The following is a 24,586-nucleotide window of genomic DNA, read 5'->3' on the forward strand; positions in this document are numbered from 1 at the left end:
TAAATTTGTGCTTAGTTTGTGCGAGAATTTGATGTTGTCATCAACAAATGTCAGTCTTTTATTCTTCTATGGTCTGAGCCTTTATTGAGAAATTGTCAATTCTTCTTCAATTAAAGATTCTGTGTTGTTCTTTATGGTATCTATGTTATCATACAGCAGATGCAAATCAGCATAGACCAGAAGCTGACGTGTCCCATTTAATTTCAGCCCCACCTGGATCTAGTGTGTCTTCCTAATGGCATATTCTAAAGAAAAGTTGAAAAGCAGTAGCATTAAAGTGTCTCCTTTTATACTATTCTGGTTAGGAAAATTATCAGACAAATGTTTTACAACCGTCCCTCTCCTTTCTGCTCGTCGTTGCTCCAGCCACTCCTTTCCTCCTCATAGTTGCCACGGCTACTCCTGCTTGCCGCTCCGTCCACCTTTACCCTTCCTCGTACTCTATTACCTTTTAGATAATCTTCCTTGCAATTTGGGTACAGAAGTAACCAGGTTGGATTTAGGATAATGGTAGGCATGGATCTCCTCCTCAGGTCGATAACAGGTCTTTCTTCAAAGAAACTTCAACACGACAAACCCCTGGCTTTACAACCTTAGGTTTAATTTACCTATTCTTTGTCACAATCACTAATCTATCATTTTTAATTATACATCACTCACTATTTATAGTAGTTACATTGACACTGTCCCGCCTACAAAGGCGATTCTATGAGGAAATAGCCAGTGCCTCCACTCACGAGGAGTGTATCTTATCAACTGCCTACCACTGGCTTGGCGACGCTAACAGACCTAAGGGCCTTCCCAGCACCACACCCTAGATGACATCATTCCCCACATCAATCCGGGGATCCACCGTCCACTCTCCAGCTACAAAACTGCACATACGAAATAATGCCGTGCTATCGCCACGTAGGCACCTCCCCTCCAGGGCCTCACACATTCAAGTCCACTAGTAATCGGTTACAGTTTACCTATACCTTTCATTTAAACATATTTTAATAAGCCTGACTAGTGTCATTGGTATCCCAAACTCTATGGAATATTGTACAATACTTGTTTTGTAATGGGATCATAGGTTTTCTTGAAGTCTATGAGTAGCCAATGTACTGTCTCACTGTACTCCCATTTTTTCTCCAATATCTGATGAATGCAAAAGATATGATCAGTAGCAGCAAGAAACTCACACTTATGATCCCAAGTAATTTAATCTATATATGGACTTAACCTTCAGAGAAGGATATTGGATAAAATTTTGAATGAAGTTGATAGAAGTGATATCCCACAATAATTACTGCAGTCAGTTTTATCGCCCTTCTTGTGAACTGGTACAATAACAGACCCTTTCCAATGATCATGTTATTCTTATTCAGAACACAATTAACACTGCAGATTCAAAGTCATTTGGCAGCATATATCTATTAAGTGTAGATGAACTACAAATCATTAATTTACCAAGTGGTCAGCACTCCCACTTCATATTTGGAGGTCCTAGTTACAGGAATTCAGCCCTAGGAACCGGCTGTCCAAACTTATATTTTTTGTGGTATCAGACTGCAGACTGCATTCTGAAATACTACTAAAGGCCACTAAATCCTTCCGCATCTTTTTTAATACGTTACTTACGGGTCACTCTATCAGAGATGCTATGTAATAATTTTAATTGATGAAGCATCATTAAGAAAATGAAAAATCTGTAACAACAATATTTTGGTAGTGTTGTATTTTAGCATTCTGCTGCACTATCTTTATCACTTGATGTACAAGGTGTAAATGAAAGGTATGGAAAATATTCGGGGAAGCGTTCCAAAAAAATTAACATTGAAAGAATACTGTCATGATCTATTCAATTGTTCAACATCAGTGCGTAGGCAGGGATTACTGGTGGCTGCTTGGCAGGCTTACAGGGGACCACTACCGAGACTCCCTCTTCATTGTTTAGCATGGAGGACCCTCCCTTCCGGACATGGTGAGGCTAACACCTGAGACCATAGCATTAAGAGAACTCTGAACATAAAATGGAATGACCAAGATGAACACAAGAAACTGTGCTTTCTGATTTACCGCAACCTTTCCCTTTCTTTCCTAATTTTAAATGTCACTTCAAGAAATCAACAGCTGCAAATTGTATATAACATTTCATAACACCACTGCAAAAGTAAACTCTCGTTTTAACTGTTTTTAGAGGGGAAGCAAAGTATGGTTGTTAAACCAATACTTTATGTACAGAACATCAGTTGTTCAGGGGAATTCAAGCAATCTGAATATGATACTGTCACCTGTCTGAGTGTCTATAGACGGGGTTTCGATTGGTAATTGGATTTACTGAACACTTACAGATCATAACCACAAGTAACTATAGCACTATAGCCAAATCACACACACTCTACAATTCGTTACATCATGCACTAAGTCTTCTCAGTCTGTTGTATCTTCAACACTTGTCACCTGGTAACGGCTTTCAGTGCCGTAGCTACCTCAGCTTCCGTGTTTGCACCCTTACTGACCGGGGACTTTCTCACAGCTAGCTCAACTCTATAAACTTGTCCTGCTTATAACACCTCAGCATGGACCACACAAAAAAAAAAAAACCTGTCTGAACAGTTGTTCGTCTGTCACACTAATCATGTAGAGAATACTACTGCCCAGTGACTCCATTGGTGTGTATTACAAATCTGTTGCACCTATTATCTAATAACAGCTTTGTATAGTTGCTTATTTCATGGTCATTGCTCTCCAAGTTTCCTCCCATGGAGTATGTGTTTCCCCATTGTTGTTTCACATGTAGCATTTGCCATATTAAAACCTGTAATATTCAATTGTATTGATAAAGGTGCAAATACAGGGAGGTCAGATTATCCTTAGACTTGCATGCTAGAAATTTCTTCCTCTGACAGTACCGTGCTGTGTAAACAACAATTTACACTCCTGTTACTTTCTATGGGATCAGTGCTGGAGAAGAAAAAACTCAAAAGAGATATTCACTGGCAAGAGTAACATGATAACTGTGCTAAATTAGAAACAAGCTAAAATAATTCTTTGTCTTTTGGTTCTTCAGTTTGGATTGGTAGAAGGTATAGCTTGTATTATTATGAAGTTGCTACAGTTATGTCCTTACAAAACTACAGCCATATGTAGTCTTCTGCCTTCAGATTACAAAGCAATAATTCAGTACTGCACATAATTTCAGGATTTGGTATTCAGTGGACTTTTTGATCCAGAATGTATGTTTTATGCTGACATGGCATGGCCCACAAACTTCATGCTGCAAAGAAAAGTGAAACAAAATTACACAAAGAAACAGTGTATGGACCCAGATTAAAATACCATATTCAGAAAACTACAACACAAGCACCCATAACCAATCAAATCCTACATCCCTATCCCTAGTAAGGGTTTTCATTATTTTTCTCTGTCCCTCCAGCCAAATGCCAGGATAGTACCTCAATTCACTGACAAGGGCTTCATTCCAATCCTTTTCAATGCATCATTCATCAATCATCATAACATTCAATGTTATATAATCTACATATTTCATTTAGTGACTGTATTTTCTGGTACTAGATGAAAGCCAATACAAACTATGTATTATTTCCCCAAATTTAATGAATCTGGTTCAGTAAATAACCTGCATTTATACTAATGAATTTTCTACCTTCTGGAACCTTCTATCTCTGTTTAGTGCAATTGTGTTAAAACACCTGATATTCACGTTTTCTTTCTGCCAGAAATCTTTACAGCACAACCATAATCTTTGGAGAGTGACATCTCATACTGAACTAGCACCAAAACTGTGCCACTTGTGGCAACATAGTTGCTTTGCTTCTCAACAGAACTTGTCTCGGCATTTATTTCATGTTGTTAATCATTTCAGATATTAATTAAAAATGACTGATTTACATAATTACACTCATTCATATAGAAACAGTTTTGTGAACTACTTATGTAAAGAAATTATTTTATTGTGACTGTATACAGTGAGTCTTACAAGGTGAAGAGTTACTGGATGTAATTTTGCATAAGCCCTATTTAGCAAAGTCACTGTCATGCACTCAAAACTGATCCCAACAGTGATTTAATTTTAACAGGATGGTGGAAAGTGGATTACTTTTGTGGAAGTCATTCTCTGTATGACTCAATTTTCTGCTGTGCCAAATCGCTTCATGTTTTATTTTGATAATTCTGAACATTTCCTCTTGAAATACATTGCTTAGAGTTTGGTATTTTAATGTTGTGAAATGTTCATAGGCATACTCTTATGTGCCTCTGTTAACAAAGTTAAACCCATATTACTGTGACATGAAGAAAAGGTTCTCAAGAGTGTTGAAGCTAGTGAGTGGTACAGATTATGTACACCACTTACCTTGTTAAGTGGAACCTATGTTCTTTGTTTCTTTGTTTCTTTGTGGGGGGGGGACATTGAAAGGAGTGTGTTTTAAATACTGGCATGGAACACCTGTGGTTTTATTATCTCCTGTGAGTGACATAAATTTACAGTTCTTTTATTATGTTGTATTTTTTCCCATATGCTGATGGCTGAATTAATTATTTCTAAAGATAATGATTTTGCATGCTCTAGGGCAAGGGTCTCCAAACTACAGCCCACGGGCCACATCCGGCCCGTGAAAAAATTGTGCAGAAATGTGCCAGTTGAACTAATTTTCCAATGAGTACTAAAATACTTGTTCATAGATTTCAACTGATGTTTGTAATACCTCTCAACTATTAGTATTTTTTCGTGGTGTCGGCGATGAACTTAATGTCACACAGGAATTAGCATCACTTCACAGCATGCATGGCACTACAACAGGAGATGATATCTTCAAAGAAATACAAAAAACACTAACAGAATATAATTTGGACTGGAACCGTCTACAGTGCGTGACAGTTGATGGAAGAAAAAACATGTCTGGTATAAAAATATGTTTGGTTGGCCAAATCACAAAAGCTTGTGAGGATGCAGGAATATCAAAGCCAATGTTTCTGCACTGTGTTATCCACCAACAAGCACTCTGTGCAAAACACGTTGATATGAGCTCTGTTTTAAAACCTGTTATTTCTATCGTTAATTTCATTTGCTGTCATGCACTTAACCATCGCCAGTTTCGGTCTCTTCTCGAGGAATGTGGTTCCGAGCTTATTGACCTGACATATTATACTGCAGTTCGATGGCTTAGCTGTGGAAAGGTTCTCTTCTCTCGCGCTTCTTTCAGCTCAGGAATGAAATTGATATAGTTCTTACCGAGAAAAAACATCATGAACCACTTTTATCAGATACCGAATGGCTTTGGAAATCAGCATTTGAATTTAAAGTTGCAGGGTGAAAATAACTTAGTCCGTGATTTATTTGAACTTATCAAGGCATTCAGAGCAAAGTTGATACTTCTGGAAAGCCAAGTGAAAAATTGTAACTTTGTTCATATGCTATACTGTGCAGAGTTGCATAAAAAGGGTGAAGCAGAATTTCATTCCTCGTTTGCAAATTTAGTCATTTCAGATTTGAAAGAACAATTTCGGAAACGATTTGCTGATTTGGATGCCAGTGCTCAGGAAATTAGATTGTTTCAAAATCCATTTGACTGTGATGCTGCAGATGTCCAAAGTCAAATTCAAATGGAAATTATTGAACTTCAGGAAAATTATCATATTAAAGACAAATACAAGGAAGGAAATTTGATCGAATTTTATAAATTTCTGAACTCTGAGCAATTTCCAAATTTAAAGAAATTTGCTTGTAAATTTATCTCCATTTTGGGGGCGACATATCTGTGTGAACAAACTTTTTCCCAGATGAAGTACATCAGGTCGAAATACAGGGCAAATTTATCCGATGAACATTTAAAGTCACTACTTGTGATTAGCGTTTCAAAATTTGAACCTCATTTTAATCAAATTTTAAGAATGCAAAAAGAATTCCATCATTCACATTAATTGTTTTATTATAATTTGTGATCAAAATATGAGCATTTGCTGCTACTGTCTATTGTCATTAATATACGATAATTTATTCTCACGTGCTTTGTATTTAGTTTATGAAATTCTATGCTTTCAATAAAACTCATATACCTAGAGTTATTAATTTCTCATTTTATCCGGCCCGTTGAAAGTGCTGAATTACCTAATGTGGCCCGCGGTTCGAAAAGTTTAAAGACCCCTGCTCTAAGGTAATCACAGAATTCTTTCCTTGAGAATTATTTTGAATAATGAATAAATCTGGCACATGTGTTCAGGGTCAAAGTGAAAACAAATGGAAGTGCATAGTCTAGGCCAGAGTTGTCATACTCATGGGCTGTGTACATAATAAATAGTATGGAAAAGTACGAGTATGAAGTAAGTCTTGGTTATTATATGCAATATTAATGCAGTTTCACAGACCTCTTAGCAGCTGATCTTTAAGTACTGTTCTCCTGGACACACTGTTTGAGATCCTCATTAGACAATTATTTTGCCTGACTACTCAGATTGAAAATGGTATTCTGTTATATCAGAGAACCCGTCTTCCATAACAGTTGTGGCAAAAAATCTAAAATCCTACAAGTGTTTCCCACTTCTCACATGGCTTCCTTCATAGTGAAATTTCATACACATCCGAAGGAAGAACATAAATTCAATTATCGTGGAGTTCAGCGGTGTTTCTCAAGTGCTCCAAGTGGTTACTCAGAACAAAAATTATATTAACTGAAGTCCAGTTCAATCATACAAATTACTTTTTCTGTATCTCGCATGTACTCAACATGTACTTTCTTCTTTTTTTGCTTGTCGCAACTTTGAAGGCGCTTATTTTGAAACTGCCACGCTGTTTTATCATGTCTTGAATACGATTTCTTTTTATTTAGTTCATGAATACTGTCAAGCCATTTTGTTTATGAAAGCAGCCCTGCCATTTTATTTACATGTATGAGAGTTACAAATTTTGTATTGTAAATATATTTACATTATTATTTTATGAATTCAGGAACTAAAAATCACATCTAACCTTTTCGGGAGATAAATTCCATTAGTCTTTGATGGCATATCATAAACTGCAGGAGATGGTTCTGGCACATCTCCAACCCACGTATACAGTCAGAGCACTTATCACATTAAAAGTCATTACAGGCAGACTACAGTAGGAATGACAAACTCTTTAATACAGTTTCATGTAGGTTGCAGTTTGGAGTCTATCAGTGGGACAAACCATCAGACTGTTTCTCAACATCCTGTTAGTTCTAACCAGCGGACTATGTTATATATTGCTTGACGCTCTACGGGAAGCAGTGTTTAATCCATACTGGACACCTTTAACGTAAATATAGTGTAGGTGGCTCAGACTCTTTTTTGTCATCGGTGTTTTGGATATCTTAAAAATATTCTGAGAAGATGGCGGCATTTGGGAAGTTGAAGAGAGGCAGCGTTCAGCTACAGCGAGCGGCAATCAAAGCAAGTGGTAAGCTGGACACATTGCATTTCTTGTGCCTATTTCACACTACGAAAAATAACTCTTTCAGGAATGCCAACCACTTCTATTTGAAATATTTTGATATCTGTTGATGCTGTTTGAAATGTAAGTGGGCATTTTATTTTTTAATTAGAAATATTTATTATAACTCCATAAATGCAACAAATTTGTAGCAGCAATGCTTTAAACTTTTATTTAGGGGGTTCTCGCTTCGAATCTTAGATGAGATTCCGTCTAATTTGACTGCCTTTCTTCAGACTCTCCAGAAAAATAACTGAAGAGTACACTAAAACGTGTCATTATCGAGTTCTTCGAATACAAATATACATAAATTTAATAGCATTAGCCTATTTACCAGGTTGAAGAAAATTATAGGATTTTGAAAGCGCAGACCCAGATGGGATTTGGAGAAGTTATATGCTCAAAGACAAAGCGTGCAAGAGACTCTAGAAGAGAAACTCGGTGCAATTGAAGGTGAAAGCAGAAATGCTGAAGCGCAGTGGAACGATATAAAAGAATGCATGTTAGATACTATCAGTGATTTGGTAGGTAAAGTTGAGAAGATAGCAAGAAAACCATGGGTTACACAGGAGATGATGAGTAAAATGGAGGAGCGAAGGAAATGGAAGAATGTCAACAATGAAGAAGGCAGGAGGAAATACAGGAGACTGAGGAATGAATTGAAAAGAGCCACGGACAGGGCCAAAAAGGAATATCTTGAGAAGATATGTAATGAGATTATGGAATTTCAAAGAACAGGCCGTTATGATTTGATGTACATGAAGACAAAAGAACTAGGATGGAAAGAGAATCATGGGATTCAAAATGTTGGCATCGAAGACTCCCAGGGGAATAGAATAGTAGATCAGAGGCAAGTGCTGAAAATTTGGGAAAATTATATTTCAGAACTATATGATCGACCTAATCGGCCAGAAACCTTAGAAGTTGAACCGGAAGAAGAAGTAGATACAGACGAGAAAGGACCATATATTTTACAAAGTGAGGTGGAAAAAGCTATCAAGGAAATGAGGAAGGGAAAGGCTACAGGAGATGATGATGTACCTGGAGATGTGCTCAAGTTACTGGGAGAAGGTGGTTTGAAAACACTGACAAAACTAATGAACACCATATATGAAAGTGGAGAGTGGCCCAAGGACTTTACAGAAGTTACAATGATTGCCTTAAAGAAAAAGACAAAAGCTACAAAATGCAGCGACCATCGCACAATAAGTCTTATTGCACATACAGCAAAGATAATAGCAAAGATACTTAAAAGAAGAATTGAAAGGAAAATAGAGGATGTACTTGGAGAAGATCAGTTTGGATTTAGAAGAGGAAAAGGAACCAGGGATGCAATTGGGATGATGAGAATTATAGCGGAACGAACTTTGGAGATAGATGAAGAACTGTGTGTTTGCTTCATAGACTGGCAGAAGGCATTTGACCGGGTAAACTGGACCAAATTAATGCAGATCCTGAAAGAAACAGGTATCGATTGGCATGAAAGAAGATTGATTAGCAAATTGTACATGGATCAGAAAGTTAGAGTACGACTGGACAGGGGGGAGACAGGAAGTGTGCAGATTGGAAGAGGAGTTCGACAAGGATGCTGTTTATCACCAATTCTGTTCAACTTGTACAGCGAATGCCTTACCAAGGAAGCTCTGGATGGGCTCGGTGACTTCAAAGTAGGAGGGCAAATTATTCAAACTGTGAAATATGCAGATGACCTTGTGTTAATGGCTAAGGAAGAAACTGTGCTACAGGGCATGATTGATAGACTAATTGAAATTGGAAGGTGCTATGGCATGGAAATGAATGTGGAGAAAACAAAAGTAATGAAAATTTCGAGACAACCAACCCCAGTCACAATAAAGATAGACCAAAAACAAGTGGAGAATGTGAAATGTTTTAAATATTTGGGTAGCTTGTTAACAGATGATGGAAGGTGTACTTGTGAAATTAAATCCAGGATTGCCATGGCAAAAGCTGCATTTAGCAAGAAGAAGAATCTTTTTACCAGCAAATTGGACTTAAATTTGAGGAAGAAACTAGTGAAATGCTACATTTGGAGCATAGCTCTGTATGGGGCTGAAACATGGACACTTAGGGCAGTAGATCAGAAACATCTGGAAAGTTTCGAAATGTGGTGTTGGAGAAGAATGGAGAAGATCAGTTGGACCGATTATGTGAGAAATGAAGAAGTGTTAATTAGAGTCAGTGAGCAGAGGAATATCCTACATGAAATAAGAAAACGGAAGGCTAATTGGATTGGTCATGTTTTACGCAGAAACTGCCTTCTAAAAGAAGCTATCGAAGGAAAGATAGATGGGCGGATAGAAGTGACAAGAAGACGAGGAAGAAGACGTAAGAAGATGCTGGATGACCTTGGGGACAGAAGAGGATACTGTCATTTGAAGGAGAAAGCTCTAGATCGCATTAAGTGGAGGAATTGTTTTGAAAGAGACTGTGGACCTGTCGTCTTGACAGATTACTGATGATGATGATGATTTATAATGTGTATATTTGAAATATGCCCTTAAATAATCCAAAGAAAATCATTATCCAATATTACAGTCAAAGTTAATAATAATTAAGAATACAGGCAGAAGATGACAGCAGTGGAATACATGCTTGTGTTGGCATTGCAGTATCGACCTTCTCTGAAGATTCCTCTAGATAGCAGCGCTGCTTAATACATATTGCTGTGCTGTCAAGTTTACTGTGCTACTTTAAATGTAGGTGTCTTTCCGTCAGTTCTCAAGTTATCCGCGAGCAGTCTGCAGCCACCTGCTCATGCTTGTTCCTCGCTCGCGGATTTTTCGACCCTGAAGATGGAGGCGATACGTTCCTCCGAAACGTCGGTTCACACAAGATCTACACGGCGCCACATCCCAGAAGACGGCATTCTTCATAATCATCGCCGTGGAAACCTCAAATTTTATATTTGCCTCTTGTTTTCACAGTGTATGAAAATATTGCTGAGTTAAGCTTGAATTAAATAATGTACGTTTAAGAAGAGCCACAAATATATATCAGCACAACCAGTATTAAAGAAAGCAGGAATGTCATCAACTCCAACAGATTTAGGTGGTATGAGACATAAAGATTTTTAAAACAAACGAAAGAGAAATAAGAGCTAAAGGTAAAAACTAAGAATATGACGAAAAGGTGAGGAAGATATCAGGACAAAGACTGTTATACACTGACTGTAAATATTTAGCAAATTTATCAGCCACTTCACAGAGATCGCCAGAATACGTATTATCAAATTCAAGATGGATAGAAGTAGAACTTCTTTCCATAAAGAAACCACATATTTCCAGAATTTAAGTTATCAGCAGCAGATTTCAACTATTTAAGTCTGTCAGATTTAGTATCAGCTTCAACTAGCTTACGATGAAAGGAAACATTTGGTGAAGACAGTGGGATTTATTATTTTTAAGATATCTGTAATTGGGTTTTTTCCTTTATGTGGTAACTTACGGAGCTAGAATACCAATTAGGGAATTTTGGCTTTCCGATGATGTTACAGGGCTTGCCTGTTCCATGAAATCTTGAATAATAACATTGAGCTGGCGACAGCAGCCTAGAACAAGATCGATTGAAAATCGAGAGACTGTTGTGAAGTAGCGTATAATCAATCACCTGAAACAAATTTAAGGTACAAAACAAGGCACAAATAAATATCTATAATCAAATGAGGGTGATAATTACAAGACTTTATAATTCCATGGTCGATATAAATAATAGGTAAGTCGCTTGAAGTGGAAAAAGTAAAGTAGATTGCTGCTGTGTACATTATCAATGCACCGACTAAGGTTAAGAAGGGCCACGCCATAGCTCAAGCGGTTAGCCGCTGGCTTCCCACCGCAGCGGCCCGGGTTCGATCCCGGGTCTGGTCAAGTGGGATTTGTGGTGGACAAAGTGGCGCTGGGGTAGGGTTTCTCCGAGTACTTCGGTTTCCCCTGCCAATCTTCATTCACCAATTGCTCCACAATCACCCTCACCTATCATCTGGGGCTGGTACAATAGGCCAGAAGTGGCCGCAGTACAAGGGACTTAGTCCCACCCCACTAGAAATAAAAAAAAAGGTTAAAAAGACACATGGGAGTGAAGAACGCACATCCCTTAAGTTTAGAGAGAAAAAATGGCAACCTGGAAAAGACAGATTGCTTTCCGGTCGAAACCAGGAGTGTTAAAATCCTCAACCATAATAACTCGAGAGATTGTTTTATAAAATTTATCAAATTTAAACCGTCAAGATCGGGGATTTAAAATCATATACACTCATTACAAGATCTAAATCATATATTCGTTTACATGGGCCAGCTCTGGAGGATAAGGGTATAAGTAGTCCACCGCCATATGTTTTATTCTTAGACACCCTGTCAGAACGGAAAACTGTACTAATCATGAAATGTGATCATAACACAGATCTCTAATCATATCTCAGTTAAACGTTATAGTCCGGAGAGCGGACAGTTTCATGAAGTTTAACTTGCCTCTGACTTCTTCATAATAAATGGCAAAACCTATTTCGGGTTGGCTGTGAGACCTGACGGAACAGTCTGTATTGATATCTCGCATGTGAACCATTAAGAGCTGAAGCGTCTTTTCCCTGGGCAGCGTCAGTATTTACAAAGCCGCCTGTATGATTGCAGAGGAGGAAGAGAAGGTGAATGGCCTGCCCCAGGCGAGGGAGGCCGAGACGTAGGTTTAATAGCCCTTAACAAGGGCCAATTAAACACATTAGGCCAACGTCAGTATTATTAGTAACATAAAGTTCACCTTCTGAAAGAGACATGAAATGGGGCTTTCTTTCACCTGCTACATGGAAGGGAAGCAAGTTGCAATTGGTACTTCAAATATTTTTCAGCATCAGATATAACCTCATTGGATTCCTAAATTTCTTTGTGGGGTTGCGCAGAGCAGAAGGGTTTACAGGGGCAAGTTTACTCGCTTTCTCCTAACTACCGTTACAAAACCGTCAACTGGGTTTTCTCCTGTCTCAGTGAAGGACTCGGGCACAAAATTCATATTGGGCTGAATGATACTAAAAGTAAAGTAAGTAAAGCTATCCCTTTAACAGGCCATGAAGGCCCATAGGGTTGTGAGTAACCTGAGAAGGAAACAGATCCAGTTTCCGAAACGTCGTGTTTTCTATTCACAAGATTACCGAACAATGGAAAGAGTTCAAAAACCCGGTAATTCTATCTGAATGATACTGGTTTGTTGGAAGGCCGTGGCACGAGGGTCGCCGTCCTCTGGAGGCAGAACTTCCCTGTATGATTTTGGGGTGGCTGTATTTGCTGCGGCAGATGACGCAACCTGCCGTCGTATGAATGACACATGTAAGGGCAACTGAGGTAGGTCATGTAACTGGAGCTTCAGAGTGGCATTGTCACTTCTTCGCTGCTACGCCTCGCTGCAAATCTCTGAAACCATGTGCGCTAGATATTTTACCGTCTCCATAATGCAAATGCTCCTGAGACTACAAGCTTGTAGCTGCATGCTGAGGACCATCATCCCTGATAGGAGAAGCAGTACATTCCATCTCAGGGGATAATACTTCCTTCTGAATATTTTTAGTGAGGATATGTTTGTTTGTTGTATCCCCCAGCAGTGTTGCGCAACTATCATACATAAGCGGGCTTACCAGCTAATGTGCTCGCAAAGCGATCGGGCACACCAGTTTGCAGGCAATTGCAATGAACACTCGAATCGCATTTGCAACATGGAATAAGCTTATGTTTATCTTAGAGTGGCTCTTTGCAAAGCAGACACAAGTCCTTACTTATCATGCTCAACCAATATCAGGACCATATACACAGGTCGACTTAAGGCANAACAGTAATAATAGTAATAGTAATATTATCACGCGTAGAACGGTACGCTCCGGTCTAGAAAACCGACATTAATGGCCGTGGGGATTCGTTGCTCTGGTCACGCGACACCCTCTATCCGTTAAAGTTGGTACTAACTTCGCCGACAAGCGGCGGTCGCTAGGTCGGTATAGTTCGCTTGCGAACTAAAACCACGGAGTTTGGTTCTTTGTAGGATGGTACGCGTGACGAAAGTGACAGTTTCTAGTTCGGATGAATAGATTTATTAGTACCTTGGTTATACGTTCTCTTAATCACATTCAAATACAGTGCTATCGCTCATTTACACACACACACACACACACACACGTCCTCCCCTGGTAGCATAACTAAAACGCAGGAACTATAAGAGTCTCGCTGAATCACACGCTTCAGGTATTACACATGAATGAAGTCTTCACAGGTCGACTTCTTCTTCTTCTTCTTCTTCTTCTTCTTCTTCTTCCACGACCAAATTTCCGTAGCTATCTTCCACGGAGAAATCAGAACTGAACTCTGTCACTGACTTGATTAAGCCAAGTCAAAGTCACATTGCGACTGGCGGTCAGTCAATCAGTAAGTCTTGGTGGTGTGAGACTGAGTCCACTTGGTACGTCGGCCATTAATTGGCCTATTGTACCAGCCCCAGATGCTGGATGATGATGAGTGTGGAGCAGTCGGTGGAATGAGAATTGGCAAGGGAAACCGAAGTACTCGGAGAAAACCTGCCCCAGAGTCACTTTGTCAACCACAAATCCCACATTACCTGACATGGGCTCGAACCCGGGACGTTGCGATGGGGAAAAATTATGTTACCTACAGGTTATGAAATAGGAAGAAATGTCCAATTTTAGAACATTTTCATGTTCGATCTGAGCTTCGTATAATGTACTGATTACACTGGACCGTTGTGAAACAATTAAAAGATTTGAGATTCTCACCTTTATCCTTATAATGGAGACAGCATGTTCCTCTGAAATCTAGTTGCCTGCCCACCAAATTACACGGCGTCATAGCTCAAAATCTAGAAGTATTACAATTATTTTAGCTCTACAGCTGTTGACATAACATACTCAGCTGCTCAAGAACTTCCCAATATTTCATGGAACCCGAAGGTTCATTACCGTGTTCACAAGAGCCCTCCACTGGTGTCCAGGTCATAGGCTTTGTGTTCATTTTCGTAACATGATTATTTTTACGGGTGAGGAGTTGTTAGCCCCACACACTACCCCCAAGCTGGAGGATCACCCTTGTCGGTTGTCCGCGACTGCTTATTCAATATATTCTCAGCTTCCCTCCATATCTGGAGGGCGTCTTCTCCATCCGCAACCTGAGGACGAGCCATGCCGTGGTGACAAGGGACCCACGTAACATGGGTTGACGTAACATAGAACACTAAGTAAATTAAATTTAAATTTATGAAGTATGTTTGTAGATGAACCACACACACACATTAATAGACATGACCTCCGCATCATCCATTCATTTCGTATGCTTCAGGGAGGATTGGTGCCCGTCATGTGATGGTGGGGATGGTGGTGCTCGGGTTGTTGCTGTCAGGTTTCGTGGAGCGCAGCGCCAGTGTGGCGCTGCTGTCCCTAAGCGACCCTCTGTCGTCAGCAGACTTTGCAGAATACGTCACTAATACGAGTTACGTCACACAGTACTGCGCATCTTTCAACGACACGAACGACCTGGACGTGGGAGCAGATCCTGAAGATGGTGGACTGGAAGAAGAGATCACGGATTTCGAACAGGAGGACGATGATTCATTTGAGGGGAACGGTACGACACACGTCGGGCATGGCCGCCATATTGTGGCAGACCCACCCCTCAAGGTAACAGCAGTTCTGGACAGCCAAAACGGAGCCACCTGAGTTAGATCTGATTCCGAATTTTTGACGGGGTTGTCGGTCATTCTAAATGTGATTTGAGGTTCTCGCGACTTGGACTATGAATAGTATTTTCGTGTGGGATTTTACACCGTGTAGTCTAGTAGACATTTGTCCATGTTTCGGAGGAATGTACTGCATCCTTCTTCAGGATCGAAGCTGACCGAGTAAAGAAGCAGTAAGCAGAGTGGGCATCTTGCTGCATGCTTGGTCGATTTAATTCGGTTCTGATATTGAGGCAAGAGGTTCCTTCGAAAAGTCTTTACACCTTTAGAGACTACATGGCTTCACAATCCAGATTACAGCACTCTTTATGCCGACAAATTTTATTTCAGGTTTTCTGCAGTCCCTCAAGGAACATGAAGAGACATGACCGCCTCCTTGCAAATTCTTACCTACTCATTAGTCATGAACATCTTCCTATTTTATTCGACTTTCATGACTTCTGCAAGGCAGGAAGCAGCGTTGTAACTAGAATAAGTTATAGCTGTTCCTTGTCCCGCAGTGGAAACGCCTCTTACATAGCTGAAATTTTCCTTTGGAGAGTTGAGTTCGAAGCATGGTGGGCACCGTGTTGTCCTCCAGCTGCAGCAGGTCTTCCGTAGGCCGCTGACTGCAGCCTCTCCAGTAATTTCTGATTTCTCCTCCTTTTGTCTTTACACTTACCCCTCTTCCCTTGTTGGTGTGAGGCGGAAGGCTGGAAGGTCGGGGGTCTGGCACTGGGAGCCGATAAGCACAGAGTACGAGGGCTTATAATTAGAGTTGTCGCCTCCTAGGTAAGAGTGTAGTGGAGGTAACTGTCTCTCCTCAGGATTCGGACATCTTAGCCCGGGTCTTGACAGACCTTGCTGCGGCGGGCAGGAAGAACAATGATACTACACGCTATTCACAGCACAAGACAACATTTTACACTTAAACTTGTTATTTATTAAAAACTGAAATGGGAGGTACACTGATTAGTCTGCTAATAATCATAACTATTAAACCCGTTTTAATATTATAGTCACTCTTTAATTATTTGCCAGTTATATTCCACTCTGTAACTCGGGCTGATATAATGTCTCAGGTTGTATAATTTAGGATTTAGTCCAAGTGACGTGGGTTCGCGTCCCTACAAGTCAAAAGCTGAAATCAGAGTCTTCTTAGAAAGGAGCGCTCTGAAACAGCGAGCATCTCAGATCCTTAACTTCCAACAAAAGTTGCCTCTTTCGAATATGCCTTATTGGCCCAATTCAGAAACTAGGAGATTTCAAAATTTTTCATCTACCAATCAGATGATTTCGCTAAGCGATATTAACCCTTAAAATACAAAGAACATTTTTGATAGTTCCTTGATGTACCTTAGCGGTGATATCGGGCCATCTACTTGTAATTCACTGCTTTTCTTAGATGTCAAATGTCGGGTCACCAAATCCCTGCCAGGCTATGTTGAAGTGAGAGAACAGGAAAATGTGCAATAAAATTGTGATAATGCACGCATATTCATGGAATCAGGATAGAAAGGGAGGTAGAAATTCATGCTAGAAACCCAACCAACAAACCAAATCCATGAACACCAATTCGTAGAAGTAAATGGAGATTTTGTGATAGGTCTAATATACTTTTTATTGTGAAAAAAATATTTTAAATATAAAAATGGCTTATGCAATGCCCATCCGGCCTGTGGCTACCCCTAGCACCATCTGTGGAGTGAAACCTGAAGACTTGAGACTAAAACCTAATAGAAAACATGAAGAGTCTGTCTCGTCCTACTGATCTTCTTTGTGAGATTGTAACCTCATTGTTGACAAGGAAGATACAGATGAGAAAAATGTCCAAAGTGGGTTAGCTGTTCGGATTGGTTGAATATGCCATATGGACCGATTCCATGTATTTTCTATACTTGTTGGACTTTCAATTTCCAAAATTCTCCCTTCACAAATCCAGCTGCACTCGGACCTGAGAATGTCTGCGCTGGCAGCAATTGTAAACGATAGACCCGTCCTCTCGTCGGAGAGAGCTCACCATATCAACAAACCAGCAATTGTCTGACAGTAATGAAAATATGGTCGTAAGCCTCAGATGGGTGCTTCATTCCAGGACGCATGAGATAACATATTACGCACATAACGACCACTGTGTGATATTAAAGTGTGAATCAATGTTATTGGTTGTTACATTGTAGACGGAATATTTGATAGACTGTAAGTTGACAAAAACTAGCCAGAAATGTAAAAATATATTTCTAAATAAATCTATAACGCTTCGAAAACATATAGTCTTTCAAAGCCATCACCTCGACTTTCAAAATAATGCAATTTTACTTCACGGTGGCAAAAGACTTCTAGTAACCGAAAGACATAAGGTCCAAACAGCAAATCACGAACAATTGTTGACTTATGTTAAAAAGTGCTCTTTGCACGTCTGAGCCAAGTCTAATAAAGTAATATTAAATATTGTGAACACCTGCCGAAATATATCTGTTCCAATATATGTGATAGCAACTCTGGATATTGCAGATATATACTTCAAATTTAAGCCTGTGTATATATTACTTTAAAATATTTTGTAAATACAGATTTTAAATAAATAAGTTAAGATCATAAGAGGATATCACTCGCGGGACACATCAGAAGCCGGGCGGGCCGCGGGTTGTACGTCACTGACTTATTTAAGAAGTATCTGTTGCAAACAAAGACGGCGATACATAACAATAATTTAAGAATCCAACTTTCTAGCATCGTTCTCATTTTTTTAAAAAACAAATGAAAGTAATAAATATTACATTCAATCCAAGATGGTTACAGAGTCGTAAGTTAAACGTCTACAATGTACCGCACAAAATCCGCGCCGTTCTTTATATTAAGTTCATGTTCTTCAGTTTTGGTGAATGGACTTGTCCTTACTTTTCAGGCCAGATGGAGTCCGCGTTAAAACAGTTTAACAAATGCTGATTCTAGTGGCATGAATTTGCACCAAACTTGACATCAAAACACTTGAATGAGCGCAAGGAAAGTGTAGAATGTCCCTGCCACATGTAGAATCGTGCAAAAAGGCCCAGAAAAGTGAGAATATAATTTATCTTTTAGGTTCCTTTCTCTGAAAACGAGGGCCTGGATTTTCGGCTCCGTGAGATGTTCCTATGGGGAACCCTATTCGCTCCTCTTCCCAGCAGTCGGCTGACCGCGAAGGTGGGACCTGTACGCATTTTCGGGATTGGCATTCTAGGAGCAGGGGCACTGGCCGTCTTTGTCCCATTCGGCGCCTGGTTTTCATCATATCACATCACAATCCGCTTCGTTCAAGGTCTTTTCACTGTAAGCACTCTCTCATTATGTAAAGGTAAAAAAGGTAAAGTAGTCCCTGTGCGCATTTAATTAAGCACCATGCCATGACAACGTAGAGGGGATTGGAGGTATGACTCCACCATTTTTACCTGTTCACTAGATGGAAGTGAGTGGTCAGCTTCACCCCCTGGCCACATTAACACCACGTAACTCCCCCCCCCACCTTACACATTGACTAAGAGGCTGCTTTTTCCTTACGTAATATTAAGAATGTAAATATAGTCTGTCTTCGCTCGCTCGGAAGCCGGAATCGTGGGTTCGAATCCAACACAAGGCATGGATGTTTAGTGTATATATGCGTCTATTTTGTGTTTCTGTTGTCCTGTGTTCAGGTAGAGGCCTTGCGACCCGTCCAAGGAGCCCTGCCGTCTGTAAATATGATCAACGAAACTGAGAAATCAGCCCTGTGCTCCAAAATGGGAGCAAAGAGGAAGAAAGAAATATAGTCTTGGGAATGAAGTAGTGTAGTTTGGTAGACAGGCCTAAGTATCGACGTTTTGGAGGAACCTGCTGCCTCCATTTCAGTATTCTATCCGGAAGGTAGCAGGTTCAGCAGAGACGTTGCTACCTATATACTAAACTACACGGCGTCACGTCCAGTTAGACAATAACGTTAATATTCACTGTGATCAGAATCTCAAGCAGCACAGGGAATATCCATTGGACTTCTCTTATCAAGTAGGCTATGCTACAAGCAGGAAGGTCGCGGGTTCAAGTCCCTATGAGGTCACTGGATTTTTTCAGTTTACCTAATCCTTCCAGCCGCACTAGGCCCTGGGGTTTACTTAGTCTCTAACAGAAATGAGTACCAGGAATTAATTAAATAATTTTCCTGGGAAGTAAAGCGCAGCCGCGCGTAAGGATGACAACCTTACTGCTATCTTTGAGCCGATTGTCTAGATAATGTGGGACCCCCAACGTCTCACAATCCTATGGGCCTTCACGGCCTGGTACAGGGATAGCTTTACTTTTTTTTTACTTCTCTTATCAAGTAGAGATTTAATGTGATTATGTTCATAAAATATTCTCGTCCTATTCAAGAGTAAATAGGATAACCGTGAGGTGTTCATGGACAATGGGACTGCCATGGTTAATTTAAAACATAAAAATCTGTGTAAGCATGTGGAGAAAATATTTTTTGACCACCTTCTTTACTTTAACTCCTGTTTGAAGCAAAGTAGCAGGTATATGAACCACCTGATTTTATATTTAAATGTTTGCCTTAAGTCTACTAAGTTTTCATAAGATTCTCAAAATACCGGTTTTTTAATAAACGTTAACTTGTTGGTCTTCGTAACAGAGGTGCAGTTTGTTTTGTTTCTGTGAGCAGGGACTAAATTTAAAATATGATTTAGATGAACTTCGGGTTCAGAAGGCCTACATATCATTGTCATTCAGCTGTTCCTAAGTGTAGACCTGTATAGAAAAAATATATCGAATATTACTATACCATGCAAAAAGAGATAGTGGTGAATATCTCCTAGGATATAACGCCAAGTAGTCTGGAAAAAGTCTACCGTCGTTTCGGAGGAACTTGCTGCCTCGTATTCCTTAGCCGTTCGCTTCATAGCCGTGAGAACTACTAATCTCAGATCCAGGTTCATTCAGGGTATGAAGCAAAACACTAGCTTTAGACAGAAATCTTAAACGAGTTAATATGGAGCGGAATGCTTCGTAACAAGCTCATATTCCTTTAGCTGGCAAAAAAAAAACCAGTCAAATTTATGGAATTTATTACACATGTTCAGGACATCAGGCACTGGGTCTGATCCTTAAGAAGTCCGGAGAATCAAATCTCCTTCTTCACGTCCCGTTAATATTATTCCCTCATCCACATCTGTCTCACCCTCCAGGATTTCTAACTAATATATATTGCAGAAATGTCTCATCGCCCGCGTATTGGCTGCAATCCAACCAATGCCATCCTTCTTGGTATCATTGTACGATAAAATTAATGAAGAGTATGCATTATGAATAACGTAATTTTACAGTTTTTCTACTTGTTGAGTCCAAATATTACATTTAATGTCTTGTTCCCTATTTGTGTTCCATCCGAGATTAAAAACTGGAACCGCTCCTAAGTGTCCTCGCAGATTGGATGAAGCAGTAATTTTCAGCCAATCTGCTCGGTATCACAAGCCTAGTCACTGAAATTTGATGTTTTCGACGAGAACCCGAGTGTCTCCTACCTTCCAACCCAAGGGAGGAAATAAATTCGTTTTCCAAAACTTTGTGTTCTTTCGACATGATGTATCAGTGGTTCTAACAGATCTGGAGTCCGCGGTCCGCCCCTAGCATCATATTGCACACACAAGGGCCCCTCGCCCCTCCACATTTAATTATCTTCATATCAACTTGAAACATTCAAATACAATAACTTATTTGAAATATTTTATTGCATGTACAAAGTTTCCACTCTATTTTCTTACCTCAGTCCTTTTAACGAGAAAATGGCTGAGTGAGCACTGTATAACTAGCATGGACACCAGCACACAATTTCAAGTCCAACTTATTTATTATACCATTATTCCAGACAAATATATTTTCTTTCTAACTTATAACAGGAAAACAAAAATAATCTCGCTGACCCCTTGGCCATGCCTTGCGGGTCTCTAGAATTCCGACGACCACACTCTCGGAGTGACTATACAAGATGATGCATAAGCGAAGAAACTCTAGGGACCCTTCAGGACCGACAGTGCATATTTTTCTGCCCTTAAGGGCAAGAGACCAAGATGAACAAATTGTCCATGAGCTCAATAAATTAAACACCACGCCATTGTGTTCATGAAAATAGCTGTTGATCACACTTGAAAGTCGATGCAATGCTTAGTTCTCCTATAGCATTACATTTGTAGTACTCAGGGATTATGGCGGACAGATGTGGACAAATAAAAACAGCCGTGATAAGTTTTATCTGAAGCCCATTTTATGGGCGAGGTTCTCACTATGGTGACCTTGAGGATTATTGAATTTTGGCTTGTGTCCCTTGCAGTCTTTTTCTGATGATAAACAGTTTCGTATATTGTACACGATGGTTGTTGATGTTCAGCATAACGCACTTTTCTGTGAACGTGTATATAATTTGATAATTTCTGCAACCGTTAGGGAGTCGCAAGTATATTATACTTGGAAAAATGTCCAGAAATTAAAATTTTAATCTAAATTAATTAAAATTCTGTTTTTGTGTTGTCCCCCATTGTAGTGTAACCTTCGCCAGGGGTTCTCTGGTATACTATCTGGAATTAATTTACCACGTGTATTACTGTTTAAGTTTTTATTATTTGTTATTTGTATAATTTTATTAGTTCTTCGGTTTTATTTATTGTTGTGTCGACGGCCAAATGTCATAAACTAGGAACTAAACACAATAAGAAGATATGAAATTTACATGATTATGAAAACAAACCTTAGAATCAAGAAACATTCCCAGGTCTTTACGAGAATCTGTACGGGTTAAAGTAGACTGAAAAATTTATACTCTTAGATAAAAATCATCGTTTTCCTAGAGAAGATTATAACTTGAATTTTATCATTATTCAGTACATAATAATAATAATAATAATAATAATAATAATAATAATAGTTCAGAAACAAGTTTTGACATTAGAACCTGGTCTTAGCTGTTCATGTATTTTCGTTACATGTATATTAATCACCAAATTTTATATATGACTATCATTAAATTTGTTATCAGTTAATGGATACACTAATTTTTATATTGTGTGGAACCATTCATATACATGCAGTATGTAACGAAAGCCAGAGAAAAGTCCTAATATCTAAGCTTTAGATGAATATGTATCATATTTTAGTTTATGATTAATCGTCGTGTTGACGAAAATAATAATTGTTAAAGATATTATTAACTCCACACAATTATACATATGCAGTAAATGTATGTAGCGAAAGCCAGAGAAAAGTCCTAATATCTAAGCTTGTGGATGAATATTTGTTATGTTTTAGTTTATAATTAACAGTTGTGTTGACGAAAATAACAATTGTTAAAAAATGTTATTAACTCCACACAATTGTATGCTTCAGTTCAAAATATTCAGCTAAAGACGCTTTGAATCTCCCAAAATGCGGCAGATCATTTTCTGGTTCGCAGGGTTCCACGTGGCCTGCCCTGCACATGCTTGCTGCTTCTTGGTTCCCTCCGCTGCAGCGAAGTGGATTTGTATCCTGCTACTCCGGTAATTATGAGAAAGGATGTTTGTTTTATCGCGAGCCCGAGCACCGTAGATTTGACGGAACTGTCAGCCGCTATGAGGCCGCAAAGCCGTCCGATAGGGTATTAAATTGCATCTTTTATTGGGAAGAAAGGAGATGTGTGTGTTTTGTAATGTGATTGGTGCATTTTACGTTTCTTCTTACATATAGTTATAATGTATTTTGTATGGTGCCTGAAGTAATGTAGAACAATAACCTTAAGTGGGGATATTTCTAAATTAGTGAATACTGGCATGACTGATTAAATTTTTGTGATATGTTCGGCTGCTTGCATTTTTTATATTCTTAGGTATAGTTAAGATGTGTTAATATACGATGCATGAATACGTAGCACATTGCTTTCGGTGGGAATATTTATAATTAATATATTGTAATTAATTTGTGATTTGGTTGGCTAAATTTTATTTTGTGTTGTTTTCGTTTAACTACGTTATGTATTTTTGTGTGCCTGGAGTTACGCTCGGATATGTCTGTCTGGGTACCTTTTGTGAGGAAGATTCCTGGTGGGTACATTTTTTGTGTCCTGCCATCTGGCGAGTGTGTTTGTAGGATGAACTTTAATATCGGGTTGAGGCACTATGCTACAAGCCGGAAGGTCGCGGGATCGAATCCTTCCAGCCGCATTATGGCCCTGGGGTCGACTCAGCCTCTAACAGAAATGAGTACCACGTATAATGTTGGAGGTAAAGGAAGGCCGGTGCGTAAGGCTGACAACCTTACCACCATCTATGAGCCGAGTGTCTGAAAAATGTTGGAACCTCAACATCTCACAACCTTATGGGCCTCCATGACCTGTTACAGGGATAGCTTTACTTACTTTACGTTATTCGATAATATATACTCATTATTAATTTCTGTTGACTAAATCCGTGTGTGTGAAAGCGTTCTAGCGTGCTTTATAAGTGACGTTTCCCCTCTATGAAGTACTTCTTATTTTAACATGTTATTTCCAGTTACATAATTTTACAAAATATCTGATGTTTTTTTGTGGTTTCACGCCACCTCTTCATTTCTTCCTAACTTTTCTCCCCCTAGGCACGTAATTACAATTTGCCTCTATTTTCTGTTGTTTGCGGTTCGTATTTACATGTTCATAGTTGCTTCTGTACTCCTGACTAATTTTGGCGCTTATGTAGGCATTTTATTATTCTGCAACGACTTTATTTCGATTATGATATAGGTCTAATATTGTATAACAATAATAATAACAACAATAATAATTCAGAAGTATTTAGAAGGCTTCCATGGAGCTGCAGAAAACTGCCATTCTGGGAACAGGTATCTTCAGGAGTATTCTAACTTACCGTTCTATTTGATTCCAAATATACTTCCCATGAAGCAGTTGCCTGATGAGCGTTAGAGAAAATGTTTGGTCCTGGCTCATGGTCAGAATACTGTATTATGGTGTGGATTTGCAAATATGACGAAGTTCATAATGATGATGATAATAATAATAATAACAAAGAAACTTGACGCTGTTGCAGCTGTGTCGGTAGGCCACGCTATGGCAGGGCTGTTAGGGACACCATTAGTATTGGCCCTGGGTCGAGACTCATTATGTTACCTGCTGGCAACTCTCACTCTTCTGTGGGCTATGGGCTGGTGGATTCTAGTGCGAGAATCGCCTGCAGAACATCCCCGGCTTTCTGACGAACAGAGGCGTCATTTGCAGAGGGCAATTGGACCCGGATTGTCTGCTAGGAATGCTGTAAGTTGCTTAAGAGACAGACACACAGACAGACTTACATAGTCTCACTTTAACCATTTGACTGCCAACGAACCGACTACGCAATTGAATCTGATTCTCCTTGAGCTGAAACGTTTTTAGCTGGTTAT

At 39.4% G+C, this 24,586-nt stretch overlaps 1 protein-coding gene across 5 annotated transcripts in view; it reads left to right on the forward strand.

Moving 5' to 3' along the window:
* The first annotated feature begins 7,151 nt into the window (after positions 1 to 7,151).
* LOC111875734 (sialin) overlaps positions 7,152 to 24,586 on the forward strand; it is a 40,181-nt gene continuing 22,746 nt past the window's right edge. For 3 of the 5 annotated variants that reach the window (XM_033750199.1, XM_023872216.2, XM_033750198.1), the window contains exons 1-5: positions 7,152 to 7,423; positions 14,800 to 15,137; positions 18,260 to 18,487; positions 22,629 to 22,713; positions 24,235 to 24,458. In XM_033750199.1, coding sequence (XP_033606090.1) covers positions 7,357 to 7,423; positions 14,800 to 15,137; positions 18,260 to 18,487; positions 22,629 to 22,713; positions 24,235 to 24,458 — 942 coding nt within the window. In that variant the 5' untranslated portion in view covers positions 7,152 to 7,356. Of the gene's footprint in view, positions 7,424 to 11,029; positions 11,189 to 14,799; positions 15,138 to 18,259; positions 18,488 to 22,628; positions 22,714 to 24,234; positions 24,459 to 24,586 lie in introns of those variants that run through there. The other 2 variants (XM_033750200.1, XM_033750201.1) reach the window with 2 other exon arrangements.

The sequence above is a fragment of the Cryptotermes secundus genome, unplaced genomic scaffold (genome assembly GCF_002891405.2).
Source record: "Cryptotermes secundus unplaced genomic scaffold, Csec_1.0 scaffold603, whole genome shotgun sequence".
Taxonomy (NCBI): domain Eukaryota; kingdom Metazoa; phylum Arthropoda; class Insecta; order Blattodea; family Kalotermitidae; genus Cryptotermes; species Cryptotermes secundus.